The sequence below is a fragment of the Xyrauchen texanus genome, chromosome 9, assembly GCF_025860055.1.
Source record: "Xyrauchen texanus isolate HMW12.3.18 chromosome 9, RBS_HiC_50CHRs, whole genome shotgun sequence".
Taxonomy (NCBI): Eukaryota; Metazoa; Chordata; class Actinopteri; order Cypriniformes; family Catostomidae; genus Xyrauchen; species Xyrauchen texanus.
Genome location: NC_068284.1, coordinates 30894341 through 30916445, shown reverse-complemented (window position 1 = coordinate 30916445; position 22105 = coordinate 30894341). Strand labels below are relative to the sequence as shown.

At 37.8% G+C, this 22105-nt stretch overlaps 1 protein-coding gene across 1 annotated transcript in view; it reads right to left on the bottom strand.

Moving 5' to 3' along the window:
• The window catches only part of LOC127648727 (sodium- and chloride-dependent glycine transporter 1-like), an 86388-nt gene that overhangs the window by 6814 nt on the left and 57469 nt on the right, over window positions 1-22105 (bottom strand). The window contains exons 3-8 of the mRNA XM_052133454.1: window positions 8780-8936; window positions 5561-5692; window positions 4127-4397; window positions 1316-1448; window positions 619-753; window positions 423-526 (exon numbers count right to left, since the gene is read on the bottom strand). Of these exons, the coding sequence (XP_051989414.1) occupies window positions 423-526; window positions 619-753; window positions 1316-1448; window positions 4127-4397; window positions 5561-5692; window positions 8780-8936 (932 nt within the window). The remainder of the gene's footprint in view (window positions 1-422; window positions 527-618; window positions 754-1315; window positions 1449-4126; window positions 4398-5560; window positions 5693-8779; window positions 8937-22105) is intronic.

Here is a 22105-nt window from a genome sequence, read left to right as displayed (position 1 = left end):
TTGGAGTTAATGATGACAGAATTTCTATTTTTGGGAGAACTATCATTTTATGGCTTTAATATGCATTACTTGATACCAGCCACATGGGGGAGCAACAGAGTAAAGCATCCTAATGGTACAACACTGAAGATCGCTGCTGCTATTTTGTCTTTTTCCTGCATTCTCTTACGGTCTCTTTCTCCTTTTTCCTGACTTCATCTTTTTTAGTACATCATTCTCCAGCCTTCTACCAAGCCTGCATATTTCTCTTTAATGTCCAACTCTATCCATATCAGGAAAATTGTGTGATGATTGTTAATGGATACCCTCATCTCCATCTCCCATTTCAATATTGATCCAAACAGAAGACAGGAAAACTTTCTATTTTGCCCATTAGAATCAAATGGTTGTTTATGCAATTAAATGCATTAAGTGATAATTACCTGAAACAGTTATTATGGAACTTGTTATATGATGCCATGGTGATAAGTCCACCCCAGGCACATCCCAGAGAGTAGAAAATCTGAGAGGCAGCATCTCCCCACACCTACAGAAGACATAACACATGGTATTATGTTAAAATAATACCATATCAATGATCATTATCTGTGAGCCATAACAAATATGCTGCATATGAACCTTGGCATCTAGAATTTTCTGCCACTGAGGGGTCAGGTAGTATTTGATACCACTGACGGCTCCATCCAATGTGATTCCTCTGATGAAGAGAATGGTCAACACCACGTAAGGGAAGGTCGCTGTGAAATACACCACCTGATGAAAGACAAAGTCAGAAACACATGCCAAATATTCCAGAATTAGACCAAGTGCTAAAACGAATAAAGCTTGTTGTTACAGGCCACCAGGTTATGCTCGGTATATACGTTTTCACTATGTAAACAAGGTTATAAGGGATGTACATTCAATGGGTTGTACTCTCTAAAAGTACTAGATCACATATAATTATCCCAACCAATGTTTTCCAAGTTTTTTTCCACAGGAATATTTTGTTTTTGGCATGACGTCGTTTTAAAGTTTTGTCAGCTAAACAATCAACACTATATTATTAAAAAGTATTGAATTGAACTTTACAGTCCATTTTAATGGAAATGTGTCTTTTGTCCCAAACTGGCAAGAACAACAGTTGGATAAGAACAAGTGGGTAACTATTGCACATCATCAAAAAAGGGAGAAAAAAAAAAACGCTCATTGAACACACTGTCTCTCTATCCCTCACAGCCTGGTATACAGTATATTGAATTTCTATAACATGTATTTTTTGTAGTGTATAAAATTGTTTAGTCCACTTGAAGGGGTTGATGGATGTTCTACTAACCTTGCCTGAGGATTTGACCCCTCGAATTAAACAGAGGAACACCACCACCCAAGATACAGCCAAACAGCCAAGAATGGGCAGACGCACCTCCCCAAAGTTCCCAATACCATCAGAGACATTCAGCACATAGTTCCTGCAAGGGAAAAATCAGTGAGGATGGGGATGTGAAAGAATGTAGGATCTCCAATATTTTAAGGGTTAGTTAACCCAAAAATCAAATTTCTTTCATTATTTACTCACCGTCGTTCAATCCCAGATGTGTTTGACTTTCTTTCTTCTGCTGAACACAAAGGTTTTTAGAAGAATATCTCAGTTCTGTAGATCCATAGAAAGCAAGTGACTGGTGGCGAGAACTTTGAAGCTCCAAAAAGCAAATTAAAGCAGCATAAAAGTAACCCATAAGGCTCCAGTGGTTAAATCTATACCTTCAGAAGTGATATGATAGGTGTGGGTGACAAAAAGATCAATATTCATTTCCTTTTTTAATATATATTCTTCGCCCAGTAGGTGGCAATATGCACAAAGAATGCACCCACCAAAAACAAAAGTAATTAAAAGTGGAGATTTATGGTAAAAAAAAAAAAGAAAAAGGAATTAAATCTTGATTGGTTTCTCACCCACACCAATCATATCACTTCTGAAGATATAGATTTAACCACTGGAGTTATATGGATTACTTTTATGCTGCCTTTATATGCTTTTTGGAGCTTCAAATTCAAAAATTCACTTGCATTATATGGACCAACAAAGCTGAAATATTTTTCTAAAATCATTGTTTATGTTTAAAAGAAGAAATAAATTCATACACATCTGGGATGACATTACGGTGAGTAAATTATGAAAGAATTTTCATTTTTGGGAGAACTATTCCTTTAAGACAGAGTGTGGTTTCCTGTCCATGTAAAACAAAAAATTCCATCAACATTACTTTGCATCATAAAAACATCATTGGTCAAATTTACCATGCAAATTTGTTTCCATGTGTTTTAATTTTTTCCTTTAAGTTTTCCTTTAAGCTATAAGAAACTTTCTATTAACCAAACAATTGAATATTTCAAGAAGACAGCCCCATCAAAATCAACATAAGCCACACGATGAATGAGTTTACAGAAGGAAAAAAACAAGAATGTCTTTCTTTCATAGTGACAAATCGACCATGAGAGCACAAGCCATAAAATTTTAAACCAGTTGCACACGTCTCATGGTCAAAGACTTGTATTCTCTGACCACTGGCTGTAAAATGAAGCCTTCATTCAAATCCTCATACCACAACTCAGTCACACACTTAGAAAAACAAAACATTCTGTTCCACTCTCTCAGGTCAGCCTTCTCTGTTCAAGCATTATTCAACAAACACATTTGTCAAGTCCAATTCACACTGATCCCAAAATCATGAAAAAAATGTAGAACCATTATAACATGACTAGAGCAAACATCAACTGTTAAGAGTGCACAGTACATTTGAATAGCTATAAAGAGAAAAACAGCAGAGACTATTTAGCGGAGATTATTTTGCAGAGACAGATCTCTTCTATTAAGATAAATAGGAAGAATTGGAATGCCCAACGGTTGTAGAAAAGGAAGTCCCACCTTACAGGTGAAGGAACCAGTCAGCTTTTAGATACAGAGAATGGCTGTCAATCAACTAGAGAATGCACATTAGCTGATCTGAGCTAAAGAAGCACAATGTATGATACCATTGTTATCAGATTTTACTGCCGATTTGAAATATGTTTTTTGATCTTAATAAACCATTTTGGAGATTTCAGATTTAACCCCTTCATGTAGATAGGAACTGCACATTTATGCCACTTGTTTACATAGACAATAGCTACCCGGGAGTGTTCCAAAGAAGGCTGCTGAGTGGACCGACTTGCCCTTAAAGGGGACTTTGGAAATAGTGTGCATTTATGATTATCTCGGAGTACCCGTTGGGATCTTCAATAATATTTCTGTGGATCTATAGTTCCCAGTATATTGTTACTTGAATAAATATCTGTCAAGCTTCGGCATAGCCTTAAAACAAAGTGGGCTTTCTTTGGAAGAGTCTGGATTGTTTAATCTTGGTGCTCTTAATCTTGTGGGAAAAACAAACAAACAAAAAATAAAAACATTAGGGTAGTTGATGCACATAAAATGTCAGTATATCTTTTTCAATATCAAAATTTTAAAATAAATATGTATAAGTGCAAGTTTATACAATACTTTAGATGATTTCTCTGGTTACAGTTTTTTTTTTTTTTTTTTTAAGTTCTCAGGTCAAAAGTTTTATTAAGTTTTTCACCATATTTATAATTAACTATTTATGCCTTCGCTATTTTATTTGAAAAGTCCTGAGATGTGATAAAATGCATTTTAAAAAGAACAGATATTCCACGTAGTCTCTCACTAAATATAAATAAACCTGCATGCATAATAATTATAGAAGAATTGGGGGGACATTTATAAAAAAATAAATAAAAGTATAATAATTTTAGATGGGAGGATAGCAAGTCACAACACAGGACATTACAACTTTCCAAAAGTATTTAATGTCAACCACCTATAAGCTTCCCAAGCCAGAAATCAAAGCAAGATGTACTTTCTAAGTTACTATATATTAAATAATCACTCTTCTAACTCTTGTGGCTAAAAGTGTGGCAAAAAGCTAACAGATTTCTGGTCTGCTACCCTCCATGAGCAAGGTACTTAACTCCAGGTCCCTGAATATCACTTTGAATAAAAAGTATCTACTCACATACGTACAGGGTCCACTTATTAATCAGGAGTATGAAACAACTTGTGAGCTATGTGGAATATGTTTTTTTTTACCTCCAGTACTCCTCACTAGGACTGGTCCTCTTGGTGCGGTTAACTATCTCAGTCACTCCTGACACAACAGCAGACATATTGGCAAAAGTGGCATTAGCTCGTGGAGTGTTCAACACCCCACTGCAGTCAGGAGTGTTCCAGGGGTTGTTACAGTACGTCCAGGGCAGCAGGTTTGTCATGGACATGAAAAAGTAATAAAATGCAATGCATATCACCACGTTATAGTAGATTCCAATGTAGGTGGAGACCACCATCATTCCATAGCCCACACCTGTGAACACAGAAAAGAACCACAGGAGAACACATTAAAGATGTGTAGGGAAACACACTCTTAAAATAAAGGTTCCAAAAGGAATAAAACAGGACTGTAAAGCCGGGTGCCATAAGGGTATGTTCACAAACACGTTTTTGTGTCACTTTAAGCTGTATATATACATACATACATACACTCACTGAACACTTTATTAGGAACACCTGTCCACCTATATTTTTATGCAATTATCTTATCAGCTAATCATGTGGCAGCAGTGCAATGCATACAATCAAGCATATATTGGTCAGGAGCTTCAGTTAATGTTCTCATCTACCACCAGATTGGAAAAAAAATGGGATCTCAGTGATTTCGACTGTGGCATGATTGTTGGTGTCAGACAGGCTTATTTGAGCATTTCTGTTACTGCTGATCTCCTGGGATTTTCACACACAACAGACTTTAGAGTTTACTCAGAATGGTGCCAAAAGCAAAAAACATTCAGTGAGCGGCAGTTCTGCGGATGGAAACACCTTGTTGATAAGAGAAAAGGTCCAGACTAGTTCGAGCTGATAGAAAAGTAACTCAGAATGCACAACACATCGAATCTTGAGGTGGATGGGCTACAACAGCAGAAGACCACTTCGAGTACTTTATTAGGACCATAGTATTCCTAATAAAGTTCTCAGTGAGTGTACAAACATGCTCTAGACTAACAACTTTGCTGTGTATTCAGCATCTTGCGGATGAGTGCCACATTTTCAAGATGCTCTGTCAAGTTAAAGGAACATTTAAAAAGGTGTATCGAGACACCTGCCTTCCATTACATTCGTTGCTCTATATTCTTTAAATGCAAATATGCATCCTGTCTAATCGGCCACTAAGAGAAGCTTTAAGAAATGTTTTATGGTCTAGTCCATTAGAAAATCATCTATGTTGCTTTAAAGAACCCATGAAAAAATACGCTGATCTGAAGAACATATATTTTTATCTTAATATTTTTTAATATATAAAGAATCATAGAGCAAAATCAACAATCATATACAGCGCAAAATCATAGGAGGAATTTTAGCTTAATTTACAGGTGCTGCAAAGAATTACTGCATTTACTTCATTGTCTAAATTAGTTTGAATGGTTTCAGGGTTGTTTTTAAACCTTTTTAATGACCCCAAAGTATGCTCACCTTTAAACATGGGGCTGACCTTCCAGACTCCCAGGCATCCGAGGGAGGTGAACTGCCCAAAGGAGAGCTCCAGGAAGAACAGAGGGATTCCACAGAACACCAGCATGATGAAGTATGGGAACATGAATGCACCTGTGACACACAGACACACACACACACACACAGTTACATAACATTCGGTTCACTCAAACTCACCAGTCTTCTTAAGCTGACGACAGAAACTGAGATGTTCTTCATAACACCAATACTTGAAAACAAAAGGCAGTTTAAAAGTAACAAATCAATTTAGCATTTACAAATTTCCACAACACCTATGCACATAAGATATCAAATAGAGTAGGTTAATACCGGTGTTAAATATTATACAACAGTTAGTTTCCACTCATTTGATTGGACAAGAGGCATTCAGTACTTTATATATTTTGTATAATAGCACAGAGGCCCATTGCACGAAGCCGGCTTCAGTTGCCAACCAGGTAGGTTTGAGTTCAGTTTGAGGAAACTCTGGTTTTCAGTCTCAAGAAAGCGGGTCTTTTTTTACTGGTGTTCATCGCCATAGCAACTTGTACTACATGGCTAACCTGTTCCGGAGCAGGTTTTATTCTGGGTTACAGATTGCATACTGATGCTGAACCAATCAAAGTAACGTGACATCACTGACGTCACTTCCCCTGTATCTCTCGCTCCAAATTAAAGCACACTTCACTGGGAAAAGTATTAATTAAATGAATACAGATTTATGTATTACAATTTCATATATTAGACCTACATATTAAGATGTTGTATGATAGTTTACCTTGGAAACTTGTGTCTTTTAAGCAGTACATAAAGTATTATTGAGTTTCTTTGCATTTCTTTATATACTGTACATGTATGCAGTGCATGATGCTAAGATCCTCAGAAAAAAATAGTGCTTGCAGTGTTTGTAAGGTTATCCTCAAACTTTAAAGACACATTTATTGTGTGACGAGTCTTTCCACATGAACAAATATACTGGTTAAAATTATGTTGTAGACAAGGTGACATGGCTTACACTTCATAAATTCAATTAGGATTTTAATTTAAATTAATATAAAAGCTTTTACATTTTAAATAAATATATATACACTTGTGATGGGCATCATGGATTCACAGAAATACCAAGCCATTTTATGCCTTCTGTGGTGAACATGAACCTTGGTGATAATTGGACTCTCCAGCAAGACAATGATCCAAGCACACTTCCAAGTCAACTGAAGCTTGGTTAAGGAATCAGTCCTGGAATGTCCTGGAGTGGCCTTCTCTGTCTCCAGATTTAAATCCCAAAGAAACTCTTTCTATGGCTTTAAAGAAAGCAGTTGCAGCACAGAAGCCATCAAACCTCCATGAGCTGAAAGCTTTTGCATGAAAGAATGGGCAAATAATCCATGAGAGAGGCATCAGGAGCTTGTCAGCATTTACCGAAATCACTTGTCAGCACTTACCGGTTATCAAGGCAAAAGGATGCTCCACCAAGTACTGAGATTGGGGTTGATGTTGAATAGTGCACATGGACATTTGACAAGAGAATTAGATGTTTTTCATTTAAACTCATAATTATGTCAACTTATGCTATCAAAATTGCTTATATGTATCAATGAATATTCTTTATTTGTTTAATGAGACTTGTTGTGCATTTTCAATCAATTCTATACTCATCACCATAATACGTTTTAAGGTGAGGGGGTGGAGTATTTCCAATTGCAAGTGTAGATTTTTATGCTTTACAAATTAACAAGCCTTCATGTTTTTATTGTGATCTTCGTGGTCTTATTATATTCAGGTTTTTTGTTTTGTTTTTTCGTGACAGCAGAGGTGGTTCTTCTTGTTGTGTAAATGTTCAAATTCTTCATATTTTCAGAACGATCTCTTGATCTTCATTTGAGTAAATCATGCTGCATTCCTCGTGACAATTAAATTAAATTGCGCCGACTCTCTCCAAGTTTCACACATTGGCTGTTGTGACAAACGTCACTCATTCGTGTGCACAAGCTTCAGGGTTAAGCACTAACTCAGGATTGATATTGAGATTGCGAAACCCGATCTAACATAGTTTGGATCTATTTGGTTTTGTCAACCTGAAACTTACTCTGAAACTATGAGTTTGTTCAACTAGCTTCGTGCAACAGGCCACTGGAACATTTCACTGTTTGTATCACTCTGCTTGTCTGTGTTCACTACTTTGGCTGCTTTTGGTTTTGTTAGCAAAAAAGAAAGAAATTGTAGACCATACTGTGTTTGAAATGCCATTCACTAGATTTTTACTTTATAGAAGTTCACAGAACCATTGGTGATAAACATCTTTGTGACTGTTGCCTTTGAATTGCTTGCTGTTCTTTTTAAAGCTGCTTTGGACCCATATGTATTATGAAAAGCACTATACAAATACATTTAATTGAGTTGAATTAATCTAAACTGAACAGAATTTAATCTAGTACTGTTGCACTAAATATCAGCACAGCTGGGATTTGCTGCAAAAGAATCACAGCAGCGCAGATACAACAGCATGATTACTCATGTAATGTTAATTATTTACACTATAGTAGCAGGAAACATGTAACTATGACACACCTAATATAATGTGAACATTCAAACCCAGTGATATGACTGATATTAAGGGTATCTGTTCTAGGACAGATCAAAACTTTTTTACTTGCAACAAACTACAATTAGATTTATTGAACTGTAGTTGATGACTAAAAGCATATTGCATGTAATCTGTGGCTTCTGTAAATTGAAAGCTCACTAAAGCTGAGTTTTTTGTTTGAATTATGGGTTTATTCAGGGTATGGCCCCAGCACTGGGAGCATGAGCTCATGAGGCACTGGGTTCTGTGGCAGGCCACTGGGTATTATAAAAGCTCTGTTATCATGGCTGCAAAACCCTTGCCTTGCCATGCTGATCTATTTATAGAGGAGTGTTATGAGACATGATGCCAGAGGACTGCCCTTTTAAGGGAGCAGCGAATTTTAACGGTATGACTTAAAACCTTGGATCCCACTAATGTAATGGTAGATCCATTGACTTTTTGAACATAACCGTCTGAAAAATATCAACACTTATTCGATTTTAGGAATCAAACAAGAAATCATAAAACACTAGTTAAACTGCATGAGACGCATTGAAAAAAAAAAGAGAATGTAAAAAAGAAGGGAATATTTGATTTAAGAAGGCAAATAAAGGATCAAACACAATGGTCACCTCCTCCATTCCTGTAACAGAGGTAAGGAAACCTCCAGACATTGCCGAGCCCCACGGCATAGCCCACACTGGTGAGGACAAACTCAATCTGGTTGCCCCAGTTTCCCCTTCTGGAGTTTTCATCTTTCTTCACTGGCTCTCCTGGAACTGCCCCATTCTGAAACATAGACACACACATACAAATGGTGAAAAAGAGGCCAAAGTGTCCTCTAGGCTAAACTTTAATCAAAACTTTGTTGCTTGGTGAAAACAACTGATGTGTATAATTCTCATGAGTGGAAGAGAATAAGTTTTGTTTAAAAAAAAGAAAAAAAAAAGTGTAGGCAAAACAGATTTTGAAAATACTTCTCTGAACATTGTATATTTACCAAAATGAGAGCTAAAAATGTGTCATTAAAAAGTTTTATCCCTTGCACAGCAGTAAAGCACAGGCTTCTGACACTTTTGTTGAATGATGTTCCAATGGTGATGCAGGTTCGAGTTTGGTCGGTGTCATTTCATGATCCTGTTTTATAATTTATGTTTTATGAAGACAATGAACAGGGTACTCACACTTTTTGGCCAATTAATTTCCATGACTTTTCTATTTGTTCATAATAACTGGATAAAGATTTGTTAAAATCGCTTTAAAAAGATGTTCAAGTCTATTTAATATCAGCTGAGAATAACTAGAAAATCTTTAAATTAACAATAAAGAATTTTCCATTACTTTTCTGGATTTTAATTAATTTCTATGACATTTCAGGCTTGTAAATCACAATTTAAAAATTCACTGATATTTCCAGGTTTTACAATATTTTCCATGATCATAGGCACTCTAAACATAGGTTTTAAAAAATGTATGCAAGAAGATAAGCATATAAGAGGGTGAGAAAGGGCAAGCAGCATGTAAAAAAAAAAAAAAACTCAAATCACAAATTTAGAGAAAAAAGAAAACTCCTAAATTGCATGCAAGAGCTGTTCAAGCTTTGTATAGTGTGATGGAGCGCAACTGATGTAAACTGAAGTCATGTGCACAAGACAAACATTTGGTATTGTCAGGCTGATTTAAAGTTTTCTCTCTCCATCTGTTTTCATCAGATGCTCTTTGTGCTGACCTCTAAGGCAAGCACAGGATCTCACAAGAACATGCTCTCTGCCCACATACTGGGCACGCTGCAGGAGAACATTCAGTGTCTATGATCCCTATGATAATGTTCCCTGCAGCTCTGTAGATGAATCCAAAAAGTGAGCAATTCCCCTTTACAAACGGGCAGTTGACAAATAGCACAGATATTAACTTGTTTTGTAAACATTTTAAGTTTCTCACAATTTTAAATTACCTAATTCACTTAATACACATACATATACACATACACACACCACTTTGCACACCGATCAGTCACAACATTTAAACCACCTGCCTAATATTGTGTAGGTCCCCCTCGTGCCGCCAAAACTGCGCCAATACGCATCTCAGAATAGCATTCTGAGATGCTATTCAAAACAGTGGAGATGATAGTGGACTTTATGGAGGAACGCCCCAGCATTAACCCTGCTCACCATTCTATCCAGCACTGTGGCAGCAGTGGAGTCATTAAGGTTCCTGAGCACTACCATCTCACAAGCCCTTAAGTGGGAGACCCACATAGACTCAGTTTTGAAAAAGGCTCAGCAGAGGTTGTACTTTCTTTGCCATCTGAGGAAGTTCAGCCTGCCACAGGTGCTGCTGATACAGTTCTACTCAGCAGTCATTGAGCCTGTCCGCTGCACTTCTATAACTGTCTGGTTTGGTTCAGTACTAAGTCAGATATCAAAAGACATCAAAAGACAGTTTGGACTGCTGAGAGCATTATTGGCACTCCCCTACCCACCCTGGTAGAACTGTACACACGAAATGGGCTGGTAAAATCACTCTTGGCCCCATTCACCCAGCACACATCCTTTTCAAACTGTTGTCCTCTGACCGGTGCTACGGAGCACTAAGCACCAGAACAGTCAGGCACAGGAACAGTTTTTTTCCCCCTCAGGCCATCCACCTCATGAAGAGTCAAAACTGACCCCAATACTTTCCTTTTTGTCAACATATCCATGTGCAATATTCAATCAATCCATTCCTACTTACATTTATTCTTCAATACATTTTATCACCAGCACATAACTGTATATTCTTTATATAAAATATTCAAAAAACATAATTGCTCTTTTGTATATCTTCTTTTTTATGTCACTATATGTTTAAATGTATATGTTTGTATGTATGTATGCATATATGGCTGCATTCTCTTTGCACTGGAAGCTTCCGTTACCATGACAAATTCCTTGTGTGTGTGTAAGCAAGCTCATTCTGATTCTGATTCTTGTCACCACAGTTGTACAGAGCGGTTATCTGAGTTACCGTAGACTTTGTTAGTTCAAACCAGTCTGGCCATTCTCTGTTGACTCTCATTAACAAGGTATTTCCTTTTTTGTTTTTGGCACCATTCTGATAAAGTTTTTGTGTGTGAAAATCCCAGGAGATCAGCGGTTACAGAAATCCTCAAACCAGCCCATCTGGCACAACAATCATCCATGTGATTATCTAATCAGCCAATCGCGTGGCAGCAGTCTTGTGCATAAAATCATGCAGATACAGGTCAGGATAATGTTCACAAATGGGGAATTTTTTTGGTGCATCATTGTTGGTGCCAGATGGGCTGGTTTCATGATTTCTGTAACTGTTGATCTCCTGGGATTTTCACGCACAACAGTCTCTTGAGTTTACTCTGAATGGTGCCAGAAACAAAAAACATCCAATGATCGGCAGTTCTGGGGACGGAAATACCTTGTTGATTAGAGATACCAACGGAGAATGGCCAGACTGGGTCGAACTGACAAAGTCTATGGTAACTCAGATAACCGCTCTGTACAACTGTGGTGCGAAGAATGGCATCTAAGTATGCTATTATAAGATGCAGGTTGGTGCTATTTTGGTGGCAAGAGGGGGACCTACGCAATATTAGGCAGGTGGTTTTAATGTTGTGGCTGATCGGTGTGTGTGTGTGTGTGTGTGTGTGTGTGTGTATATATTTTTTTTTTTATAGGCCTGTATATCTCGAAAGACAATTTTATTTTTTGCAACTTAAGAGGTCAACAGTAGGTTTTGCAGTGCCTAGAATGACTTAGTACACCAAACCTTGAGTGACAGTCCTTGCCACAGTAATTGCAAGTGAATGCGGTTACAGCTCCAGAGGTATTCGCTGCTTTTTCTTTGCGTCGCTCCCTCTTGGTCTGCCAGATGGAGTGTCTTTTCTCCTCACCACTCCTGAGACCTATTTTCACAGCCTGCTGCCAGCAGAGTCTGTTGCCGGCAGTTTGCTCCCAGTCAACTGGGTTGATATCGCAACTCTTCATATCCCGTTTACAGACATCTTTGAAGCGCAGGACTGGGCAACCAGTGGCTCGAGTGCCTGATGCCAGCTCTGCCATCCTGCATGCAACGCACGTGTCCAAGCAATCTCAGGCGCCTTTGACTGAGTAGAGAGTACATGCTAGGAATGTTGGCCATGTTGAGGACTGAGGTGTTGGAAATGCGATCTTGCCATCTAATACCGAGGATGCGCCTGAGACACCGGAGGTGGATGTGTTTAGACGGTGTTCTTGATGTGCGTATGTTGCCCAAGACTCAGACCCATAGAGGAGGGCATATATATGCCACGGTGCTGTTTAGAATATATTATACTGGTGGCCAAAAGTTAGGAATAATGTACAGATTTTGCTCTTATGGAAAGAAACTAGTACTAGTCAGGACATTAATAATTGATAAATTATGTTTAAAAAAATTTCAGAACTTCTTAAACTACTTCAAAGAGATCTCATCATTAAATCCTCCACGTGCAGCAATGACAGCTTTGCAGATTTTTGGCATTCTAGCTGTCAGTTTGTCCAGATACTTGGGTGACATTTCACCCCACGCTTCCTGTAGCACTTGCCATAGATGTGGCTGTCTTCTCGGGAACATCTCACACACCTTACAGTCTAGCTGATCTCAAAAAAGCTCAATGGGGTTAAGTGTTTCTTTGCCCACTCTAACCTTTTCTTTTTGTTTTTCTGTTTCAAAAGTGGCTTTTTCATTGCAATTCTTCCATAAGGCCTGCACCACTGAGTCTTCTCTTTACTGTTGTGCATGAAACTGGTGTTGAGTGGGTAGAATTCAATGAAGCTGTCAGCTGAGGACATGTGAGGTGTCTATTTCTCAAACTCCAGACTCTGATGTACTAATCCTCTTGTTTAGTTGTAAATCTGGCCTTACACATCTCTTTCTGTCATTGTTAGAACCAGTTGTCCTTTGTCTTTGAAGACTGTAGTGTACACCTTTGGATGAAATCAATGATTTTTGGCAGTTTTAAGCATTGTGTTGCCTTCATTCCTCAAAACGATTGACTGATGAGTTTCTAGAGAAAGCTGTTTCTTTTTTTTTTAACCATATTTGACCTAATATTGACCTTAAGACATGCCAGTCAATTGCATACTGTGGCAAATTAAAAACAAACACAAAGACAACGTTAAGCTTAATTTAACGAACCAAATAGCTTTCAACTGTGTTTGATATAATGGCAAGTGTTTTTCTAGTACCAAATTAGTAATTTAGCATGATTATTCAAGGATAATGTGTTGGAGTGATGGCAGCTGAAAATGGGGCCTGTCTAAATTTGATCAAAAATGACATTTTTAAATAGTGATGGTGCTGATTTTGTTACATTTTACACATACATACACACATACACACATACATACATACATATCTATATATATGACAATGTGAAAGAAGTTTGTTTGAAATCTTTGCAAATTTATTAAAAATAAAAAAACGAAACAAAATCACATGTACATATGTTTTCACAGCCTTTGCTCAATCCTTTGTTGAAGCACCTTTGGCACCAATTACAGCCTCAAGTCTTTTTGTGTATGATGCTACAAGCTTGGCACACCTATTTTTGGGCAGTTTCTTCTTTGCAGGACTTCAAGCTCCATCAGGTTGGATGGGGAGCTTCGGTGCATAGCCATTTCCATATCTCTCCAGAGATGTTCAATCAGGTTCAAGTCTGGGCTCTGGCTGGGCCACTCAAGTACATTCACAGAGTTGTCCCATAGCCACTCCTTTGTTATCTTGGCTGTGTGCTTAGGGTCGTTGTCCTGTTGGAAGATGAACCTTCGCCCAGTAAGATTTTCATCAAGGATGTCTCTGTACATTGCTGTATTCATCTTTCCCTCGATCCTGACTAGTCTCCCAGTTCCTGCCACTGAAAAACATCCCCACAGCATGATGCTGCCACCACCATGCTTCACTTTAGGGATGTATTGGCCGGGTGATGAGCGGTTACTGGTTTCCTCCAGACATTACACTTGCCATTCAGGCCAAAGAGTTCAATCTTTGTTTCATCAGACCAGAGAATTTTGTTTCTCATGGTCTGAGAGTCCTTCAAGTGTCTTTTGGCAAACACCAGACGGGCTGTCATGTGCCTTTTACTGGGGAGTGGCTTCCATCTGGCCACTCTACCATTCAGGCCTGATTGGTGGAGTGCTGCAGAGAAGGTTGTTCTTTTTGAAGGTTCTCCTCTCTCCACAGAGAAACACTGGAGCTATGTCAGAGTGACCATCGGGTTCTTGGTCACCTCCCTGACTAAGGCCCTTCTCCCCCGATCACTCAGTTTGGCCAGGCAGCCAGCTCTAGGAAGAGTCCTGGTGGTTCCAAACTTCTTCCATTTACCACTGTGCTCATTGGGACCTTCAATGCTGCAGAAATGTTTCTGTACCCTTCCCCAGATCTGTGCCTTGATACAACCCTGTCTCGGAGGTCTACAGACAATTCCTTGGACTTCATGGCTTGGTTTGTGCTCTGACATGCACTACTTCTTCCTCGTTTTTTATGGCAGATCGCAACAAAACTTGTGCATTACTGCCACCCTCTGTGATCATGAACCAGAGACTCTAACCACTACCTCCCCTACCCCCATCCTCCAGCCACCAAGAGTCATTGCTTCATCTGACATGCACTGTTAACTGTGGGACCTTATATAGACAGGTGTGTGCCTTTCCAAATCATGTCCAATCAACTGAATTTACCACAGGTGGACTCCAATCAAGTTGTAGAAACATCTCAAGGATGATCAGTGGAAACAGGATGCACCTGAGCTCCATTTTGAGTGTCATGGCAAAGGCTGTGAATATTTATGTACATAAATATGTTTTATGTTTTTCATTTTTAATAAATTTGAAAAGATTTCAAACAAACTTCTTTCATGTTGTCATTATGGGCTTGGTTATGTCTAAAATTCACTTGAATGTATCCTAGATCATTATGCATGATGTTATGGTGCCTTGTAATGATGTCTGAAACAAGTTTCCTTAGAAGGAACCTTCATATATAAAAGTCTGTTTAGTCATTGACAGGCAGGACAGATAGGGCAGCTGCCTAAGGTTTCTGACTCAATCTAACAGCTGGTTACTTGTGTTGGGTTGTGCTGATGGCTCTCTGAGAGTCTGCACACCTGCTGTAGTACAGCTGAAGGCCCTGGGTAAGAAAGGAGGAGACCTGGAGTAGACCTTGAAACAAGTTGTATCCTACAGGTCAGAACTCCTGGGATATGAACTTATCTTTAGATATACACCATATACAACATGCTTCAACAAAATGCCCAACACTTGATCCCTACTGCACAGGATACAGTAAAACATAAAACGGAGACAAAATATCTGGTAAGAATATTGGGGTCACGTTGTAGTTATTCTACAATATCTAATGTTTCATAATACTGTTGATGATATATTTTTTCAACATAGCAATTCTTTGCTTGCAAAGAACGTTATATTGTGTTTACTTTCTTGCACAGAATTTATTATTATTTATGTATGATTTTGGTTCAGTCTTTATCCGTTGCACTATGTGATCCCTGCCCCAGTGCTCTGTGGAATGCCCAGGTGTTTGAGCTGTCACTGTTTGCTCCAAGGATCTATCTTGCTGAGCACAGAGAGAGAGGAAAAAGATCACCCAGCTGGGCCCATCTGCCCTTTTATGTAAGACTTGGACACAGTCACACACACAAAGTCTCCGGGGGACCTGACTCAAATTAGTGGTTCAGCTTCTAATCTAAAAAGAGAGAAAGAGAGATCGAGAGAGATAAAGGAGGGAAAGAAGGCAGGAACAGATAAGGAAGGAAGTAAGGCAGGCAGGCATGCAGGAAGGAAGGAAAGAGGGAATGGAAGGGAAGAGAAGAAAGAAGGCAGGTAGGAAGTGAAAAGAAAGGAAGGCAGGCAGGAACAGATAAAGTGGTGGTGGTGTAGTGGTCTAAGCACATAACTGGTAATCTGGTAATCAGAAGGACGTTCGTTCAAGCCCCACAGTCACCACCATTGTGTCCTTGAGTAAGACACTTAACTCCAGGTTGCTCCGGGGGGATTGTCCCTGTAATAAGTGCACTGTAAGTCGCTTTGGATAAAAGCGTCTGCCAAATGCATAAATGTAAATGTAGGAAGGAAAGCAGGCAGGCAGGAAGGAAAAAAGGAAGAAAGGATGTGAAATGGAATGCAGGAAGGAAGGAAGGAAAAAGAAGGCAGGAATGAAGGAAGGAAAAAGAAGGCAGGAATGAAGGAAGTGAAAAGGAAAGCAGGAATGAAGGAAGTGAAAAGGAAAGCAGGAAAGAAGGGCAAAGAAAGACATGAAGGCAGGCAGGAAAGGGAAAAAAGGCAGGAAGGGAAAAGTAAGGGAGGAAAGTTGCTTTAAAAGTGTCTTTTAAATGACTAAATGTTAGGAAGGAAGGAATGAAGTATTAGAACAGATTCAATTTAGCTCATACACTATTCAGTTCAGAACAGGGGAATCTTTTATTACAAAGATTAAAACCAATGTAAAAACCCATGTGCATGTGATCTACAGTATATTAGTCAACCCAGCAAGAAAACCAAACAATACATGACAGCTCAAATATTAAATCAGCTGGAGGCTCATTCCCCATTTCATAATAAATAAATAAATATTTTAATATTTTTTTTCAGACACAATCACCAATTACCAACCCCATAGTGCCATTTAACTATAAAGAAAAAAATACAGACCTTCGTAACAAAACAACAACATTATCTTGACCTCTGTTTGAGATTTAAAATGTACATAAAAGGTCATTGTTTCACAATTTCTTGTCCTGTAACATTAAAAATTGAGCTGATGAAGAGAATCTTATGCTTGTAGCAGCCTAACACCTTTGACTGACAGCAGCACAGCTCCCTTGAAGTAACTCATTGCAGGTATGTGCCCCTGTCAAGTTAAGACGGGAAGTGAGATCTGACCTGTGACTTCTCAACTTAACACTCAGAATGCCTGGGGATATTCATGTAGAATGTGATGTGACGTTAATATCTATTATCTCATGTACTTTCAACACTGGGCTTTGAATCTTGAAAGCTGTAACATGCAAACTAAAGGACTTGATTGACAGGTGCAAAATGTATTGATGCATGTTATAGTTAAAACTCCCATAAGAGATATAACTTATTGAGGGGGAACAACATTTTTTTTTAATTGTAATTTTTCTTCTTCTCAGAGTTCAATAACAGATGGTTGAGTGACATTAAATGCTCTGTTTGTGCATGTCAACTTTGCATCACTGGGTAAACACAAACACACCGAGAGCCTTATCAGGGGACCTTTCACACCTCAGCAAATGTGCCAGTTCACCTGATTTTTATGTTACATTAGCCCCTAGCACTGCAGAATAAATCTATTAAAATATTATTTCATTATTTACCCTAAGAGAAGTGATGTGATATTAGTTTGGGAAATTTCAACTAATTTTCACACGTATTTGAAATCATTGTAGTCTTATCAAGACCCTAAAAGACACCCTATCCAGCAAAGGAAAGACAGTCTATGGAAAAGAGCGATATAAATACTGTGGATAATCAATGACTCTATGCTCTCTGTAGTTAAGAAGTCAAAGGTGTGGCCAGTGCAGTGACCTTTGTAAAAATAGCCCAGATTCCAAAACTCACCCTGAGCAGCGACTTCACAAGGCCGCACAGGTCCAAACGTAAAGGAGATTAGTGACTTGCTGCTGACTAATACTGCAAGAAGCCATACAGAGAAATTGCAACATTTCTCATCATGCTGGTGAGTTTAGAGAAAGGTGGAAAATAGAGACACAGGAGGAAGCAAAAAAGGGGAAACAAAGAAAGTTACAGTAAAAAAGAAAGGAAAAGACAAAGATGTGACTGAGGACATGGTAAATGTGCTCTCAGCCTTTCTGGAATGGTTGGAGACATCTGTTCAAACACCCAAGCCAGTTGGGTTCACTAATTCTTCAGAGCTGACCTTTTCCTTTTCAAGTGCCCTCTACTGACCCCCAAGCCACATTTCAAAGGCAACATCCTCTTTCTTTCTCTGCTGACTGAGGGCTTCATTCTCCTCTGGAGAGGATGAAAAGACACACACAACGGGCTTATTTAAAGACTTTGGTTTTTGTCACTGCCAAAAAGCATCTTAGAGAGCAAGAGGTTTTAAATTTCGGTCCTGCAGCACTGCACATTTTGTATGTCTGCCTTATATGACACACCCAGTTAATGGGCTTCAAAGATCTCTCTGCAAACAAGCTGATAAATACATATTGTGTGTTAAATATGGAGACATCCAAAATGTGCAGTGCTGTGGGTCCAGGAGAGGAATGGAGAACCACTGTTGCAGAGTATTAACTGACCCAAATCAAAACATAATCAGAATCCAATGCAAAAAGGGCCTTATTATTCATCTCATGTTATGGACTTTTTTCACATAATCTATAATAAGTATAGCAGGGAGGTGAACTCCTATAGCTGTGAATAGGAAATCAAAGCAAATATTATTTACCCATTTGCTCAAACTGCAAAAAAAAAAAAAAAAAAAAAAAAAAAAAAGAGGAAAAAAATAAAAGTGTGGTGGATTATGGCCGTCAGAAGAGAGAAAGATTCCAAATTTAGTGTGACTCTCTCAGCAGCTGAATTTGAAACCCAATCACAGCAGTGTTGAACAGTTTTTTTTTAGTTTTTTTTTTTTTTTTTATTAATGACAGGTTAATTCAACACAAAGAATAACGTTATTAATTTACACTAAATAATTCCAAATTGAAAAAAAATTAAAAATAAAATAATAATAATAAATTGCTAGATTATTGCAGTTAAAAAGATTACCAGAGTCTGTGAAATGGTCCATTAAGTGAAAGCTAGACGATGTAATTTTTTTTTTGGGCTATCGATTAAAATTTGTGACTGAACTAATTACATGTCGAGTAATCAATCAAATTAAATGCATAAATCATTAATTGCTATGAAATGCCCCCTAAATGAAGATAATTTGATATAAATGATACATAATAATTCAAATAATTATAAATATAAGATAAAGGGCCTATAATAAGTATAATAATTCAGATATTTAGACTGAAATATATTGCATTATTGTGGCAGACAAGTAAAGCATTGATTAGACCAGTGATTCACAACTTGGGGTCCACCTACCCCAGGGGGTACGTAGGAAGGTTCCAGGGGCACGCAAAAATAAATGTATTTTGATATGCTGAACCTATAAAACTAAATGTATGGATTTAAATAAAATAGTGAAAAGGGATAGGTAAAAATATAGATTTTCCTATTTAAGCACAGAGATCCTTTCACTACATGTTCAAAGAAAAACAAGTCAGTTTTACCCGTTCAGTGTAATGTGTGTCCAAAGACGAGATCCACACAATCCATTTGTCAATGGATAATATCTTATTTTAGAACCTTTCTGTTTTTTTACAGTTAGTTGATGAAAAACAACAAAAAAGAAACATTTAATTAAAATCATACATAGCACAGATGCAGTAAAGAAGCAATTTGCCTGAAATCTTGTTAATATTCGCTCAGTGAGAGACGCTGGCTCAACTGGCTGAACCGCCATTCTTAAAGAGACAGTACTGTTTAAGCACATGTTCTACATAGCAATGTATGTACTTGTTAATAGTACCAATTATTCATGTTAACGATAAACATGTAACAATATACAAATATTTCACACAATTTCAAGACATAGTATTTTTTATGGAATTTTAAAAAGCTCAAATTTGACCAACAAGATTAAAAACTAAATGAGAAAATATAATAAAAACAATAATAAAAAATCAGAATGTACCAAGGTAGAAGGTCCTTTATGATTAAAAGCATTAGCTACAAGATAATTGTTTTCATATGCAAACAAAATGGACATTATACCTGAAATATACCCACATGAATCGAAATTTAATCGAAAGCTTGTGAATCAAAATTAAATTGGGCAATCTTTATCAAAACCCAACCCAAAAAAGCATGTCAATACATCAATAAAATAAAATCTAAATTAAATGACAACTTTAAATTATATTTAGCCTTTGGCACACATTTTTGGTTTTGTGTCGAAGAAGGGGTAATTGAGCCTTATCGATAGTGCTGTGGCAGCACTTAAGGCAAAACGTTTGGAAAACAATGGATTAGACAATCCAAAAGTTGCTTTAGAAATCTAAATATTGTTTGCTTTATTCCCATTTCTCTGAATAAGCCTACAGTCGCCAGCAATCTATTTTGCATTGAGTCCGTCAATCTGTCCTGCACGAAGGATGCATTGTTGCATTCCTCCTACGGTAGAAGCTTTTGAAGCTTCTCATTGGTTTTCATGTTTATAGTGGTTGAAACTGTATTCTGTTGTGCTTTTCCCAGCTGTCAAAAACCTGTCCTGTTCGACCAGCTGCCATTCTGTTGCTGCACTGCTTAAAGGGCACCTATTATGGAATTTTGAAAATTACCTTTCATGTAGTGTGTAACATAGATTTAAGTGAACAAAAACATCCTGCAAAGTTTTATATATGAAAGTTCACCGTAAAAAAAGTTATTGTCTCTCAAAAGTAGGAGTCGACTCTTGAGTCAGTTTAATGAATTGTTTTTCCAATGAGTCATTTTCCTTTTCGTTGTGACGTCAAGACGACAAATTATCAAATTGGCCGCGCCCACTCATTGCGTGCGCAGACACCAGGGAAAACTTGAAAACATCATGTCGACAACAAGACGCTGTGTTCTCAAGTGCATATCAAAAGCGACCTTTTTTTAACTGCCCAGGGACGAGCATGTGAAGAATCAGTGGCTAGAGTTTATATTTACAACTATACCACACAAGTATAGCCCGAACCTTGTGATGTGTTCGCGTCATTTTAATGACGATTGCTTTATGAACATGAATGCTTTCAAGTGTGGATTCACGAGCCGGTTGATACTGAAGGAAGGTTCAGTACCAAGTTTATTTGGATCAGCTTCCTCCTCCGAATCACAACCTGTAAGTATTATTAATAATTGTTGCTTTTATGTGTTTTTTAGCATGCTTAATAACTATTTGTTTGTGTTGTGTAAGTTACGCTCAGCGCAGCTTCTACGTCTCCAATGTAAAAAAAATTTGAAATATGGGAAATGTTTGTCAATGTTATTGGAGTTATCATAAAGAATAGAGCAATAACTTGTAGTAATGCAGTGCTTTATCAATATGTTTATGCGTTGGGCTAACGCAGACAATAACTGATTAGGTGTTTACCACCAAACTTTGGGCTATGATCACTAACATAAATCAACTCAAATTCCTTCTCTGATTTTGATTTTTTTACTACAAAGCGGTGATGGGCGTTCCGTTTCCGACAATCTCTGTACAGAGTATACCAATCACAACTGACTGGGTCATCAGACCAATCACCGCAGATTAGCGTCACGCAAAGGAGGGGTTTGGAAAAATGAGTCGTTGAACGAATCATTTGGGAGTCGGTGAGCAAATCAGGTAAACATAAATGCATATTATAAGACAACAAAAGTGTTTTTTGTCATTGCATGCATGTAAAACTGTTGTTGGGGACTCCCAAAACAATATTAGGAACATTTTAAATGCCATAATAGGTGCCCTTTAAGAGGTTTAATGAGGCATGCTTAACTGAACCCTACTGAAGTGGCTCATAAAAACAAATGTACTTCAAGCTTGAATTTCTCTTATGGTAGCAGCATTTTTAATCATGTAATTAAAAAAATAAATAAATAAAAAAAAATCACACTAAATGAACGTGTTAAATTGACAGCTCTCCTTTTTCCTGTTACCGTTGCAGAGTTAATGTACAGAGCTAAAAGTAATCCAATTTTAGGTTAACGTCCCATAAAAGGTAAACACTGTGGCACATTAAAAAAATTGCTCTGTTTGACATGGCCCAACATGTCAATTTGGTCTCAACAAATGGTGAGTTTTGGGTGGTCCAACCTGTTTGTCCAAACAAGAAAAAACAGGGACTGAGAGGAGTGTTT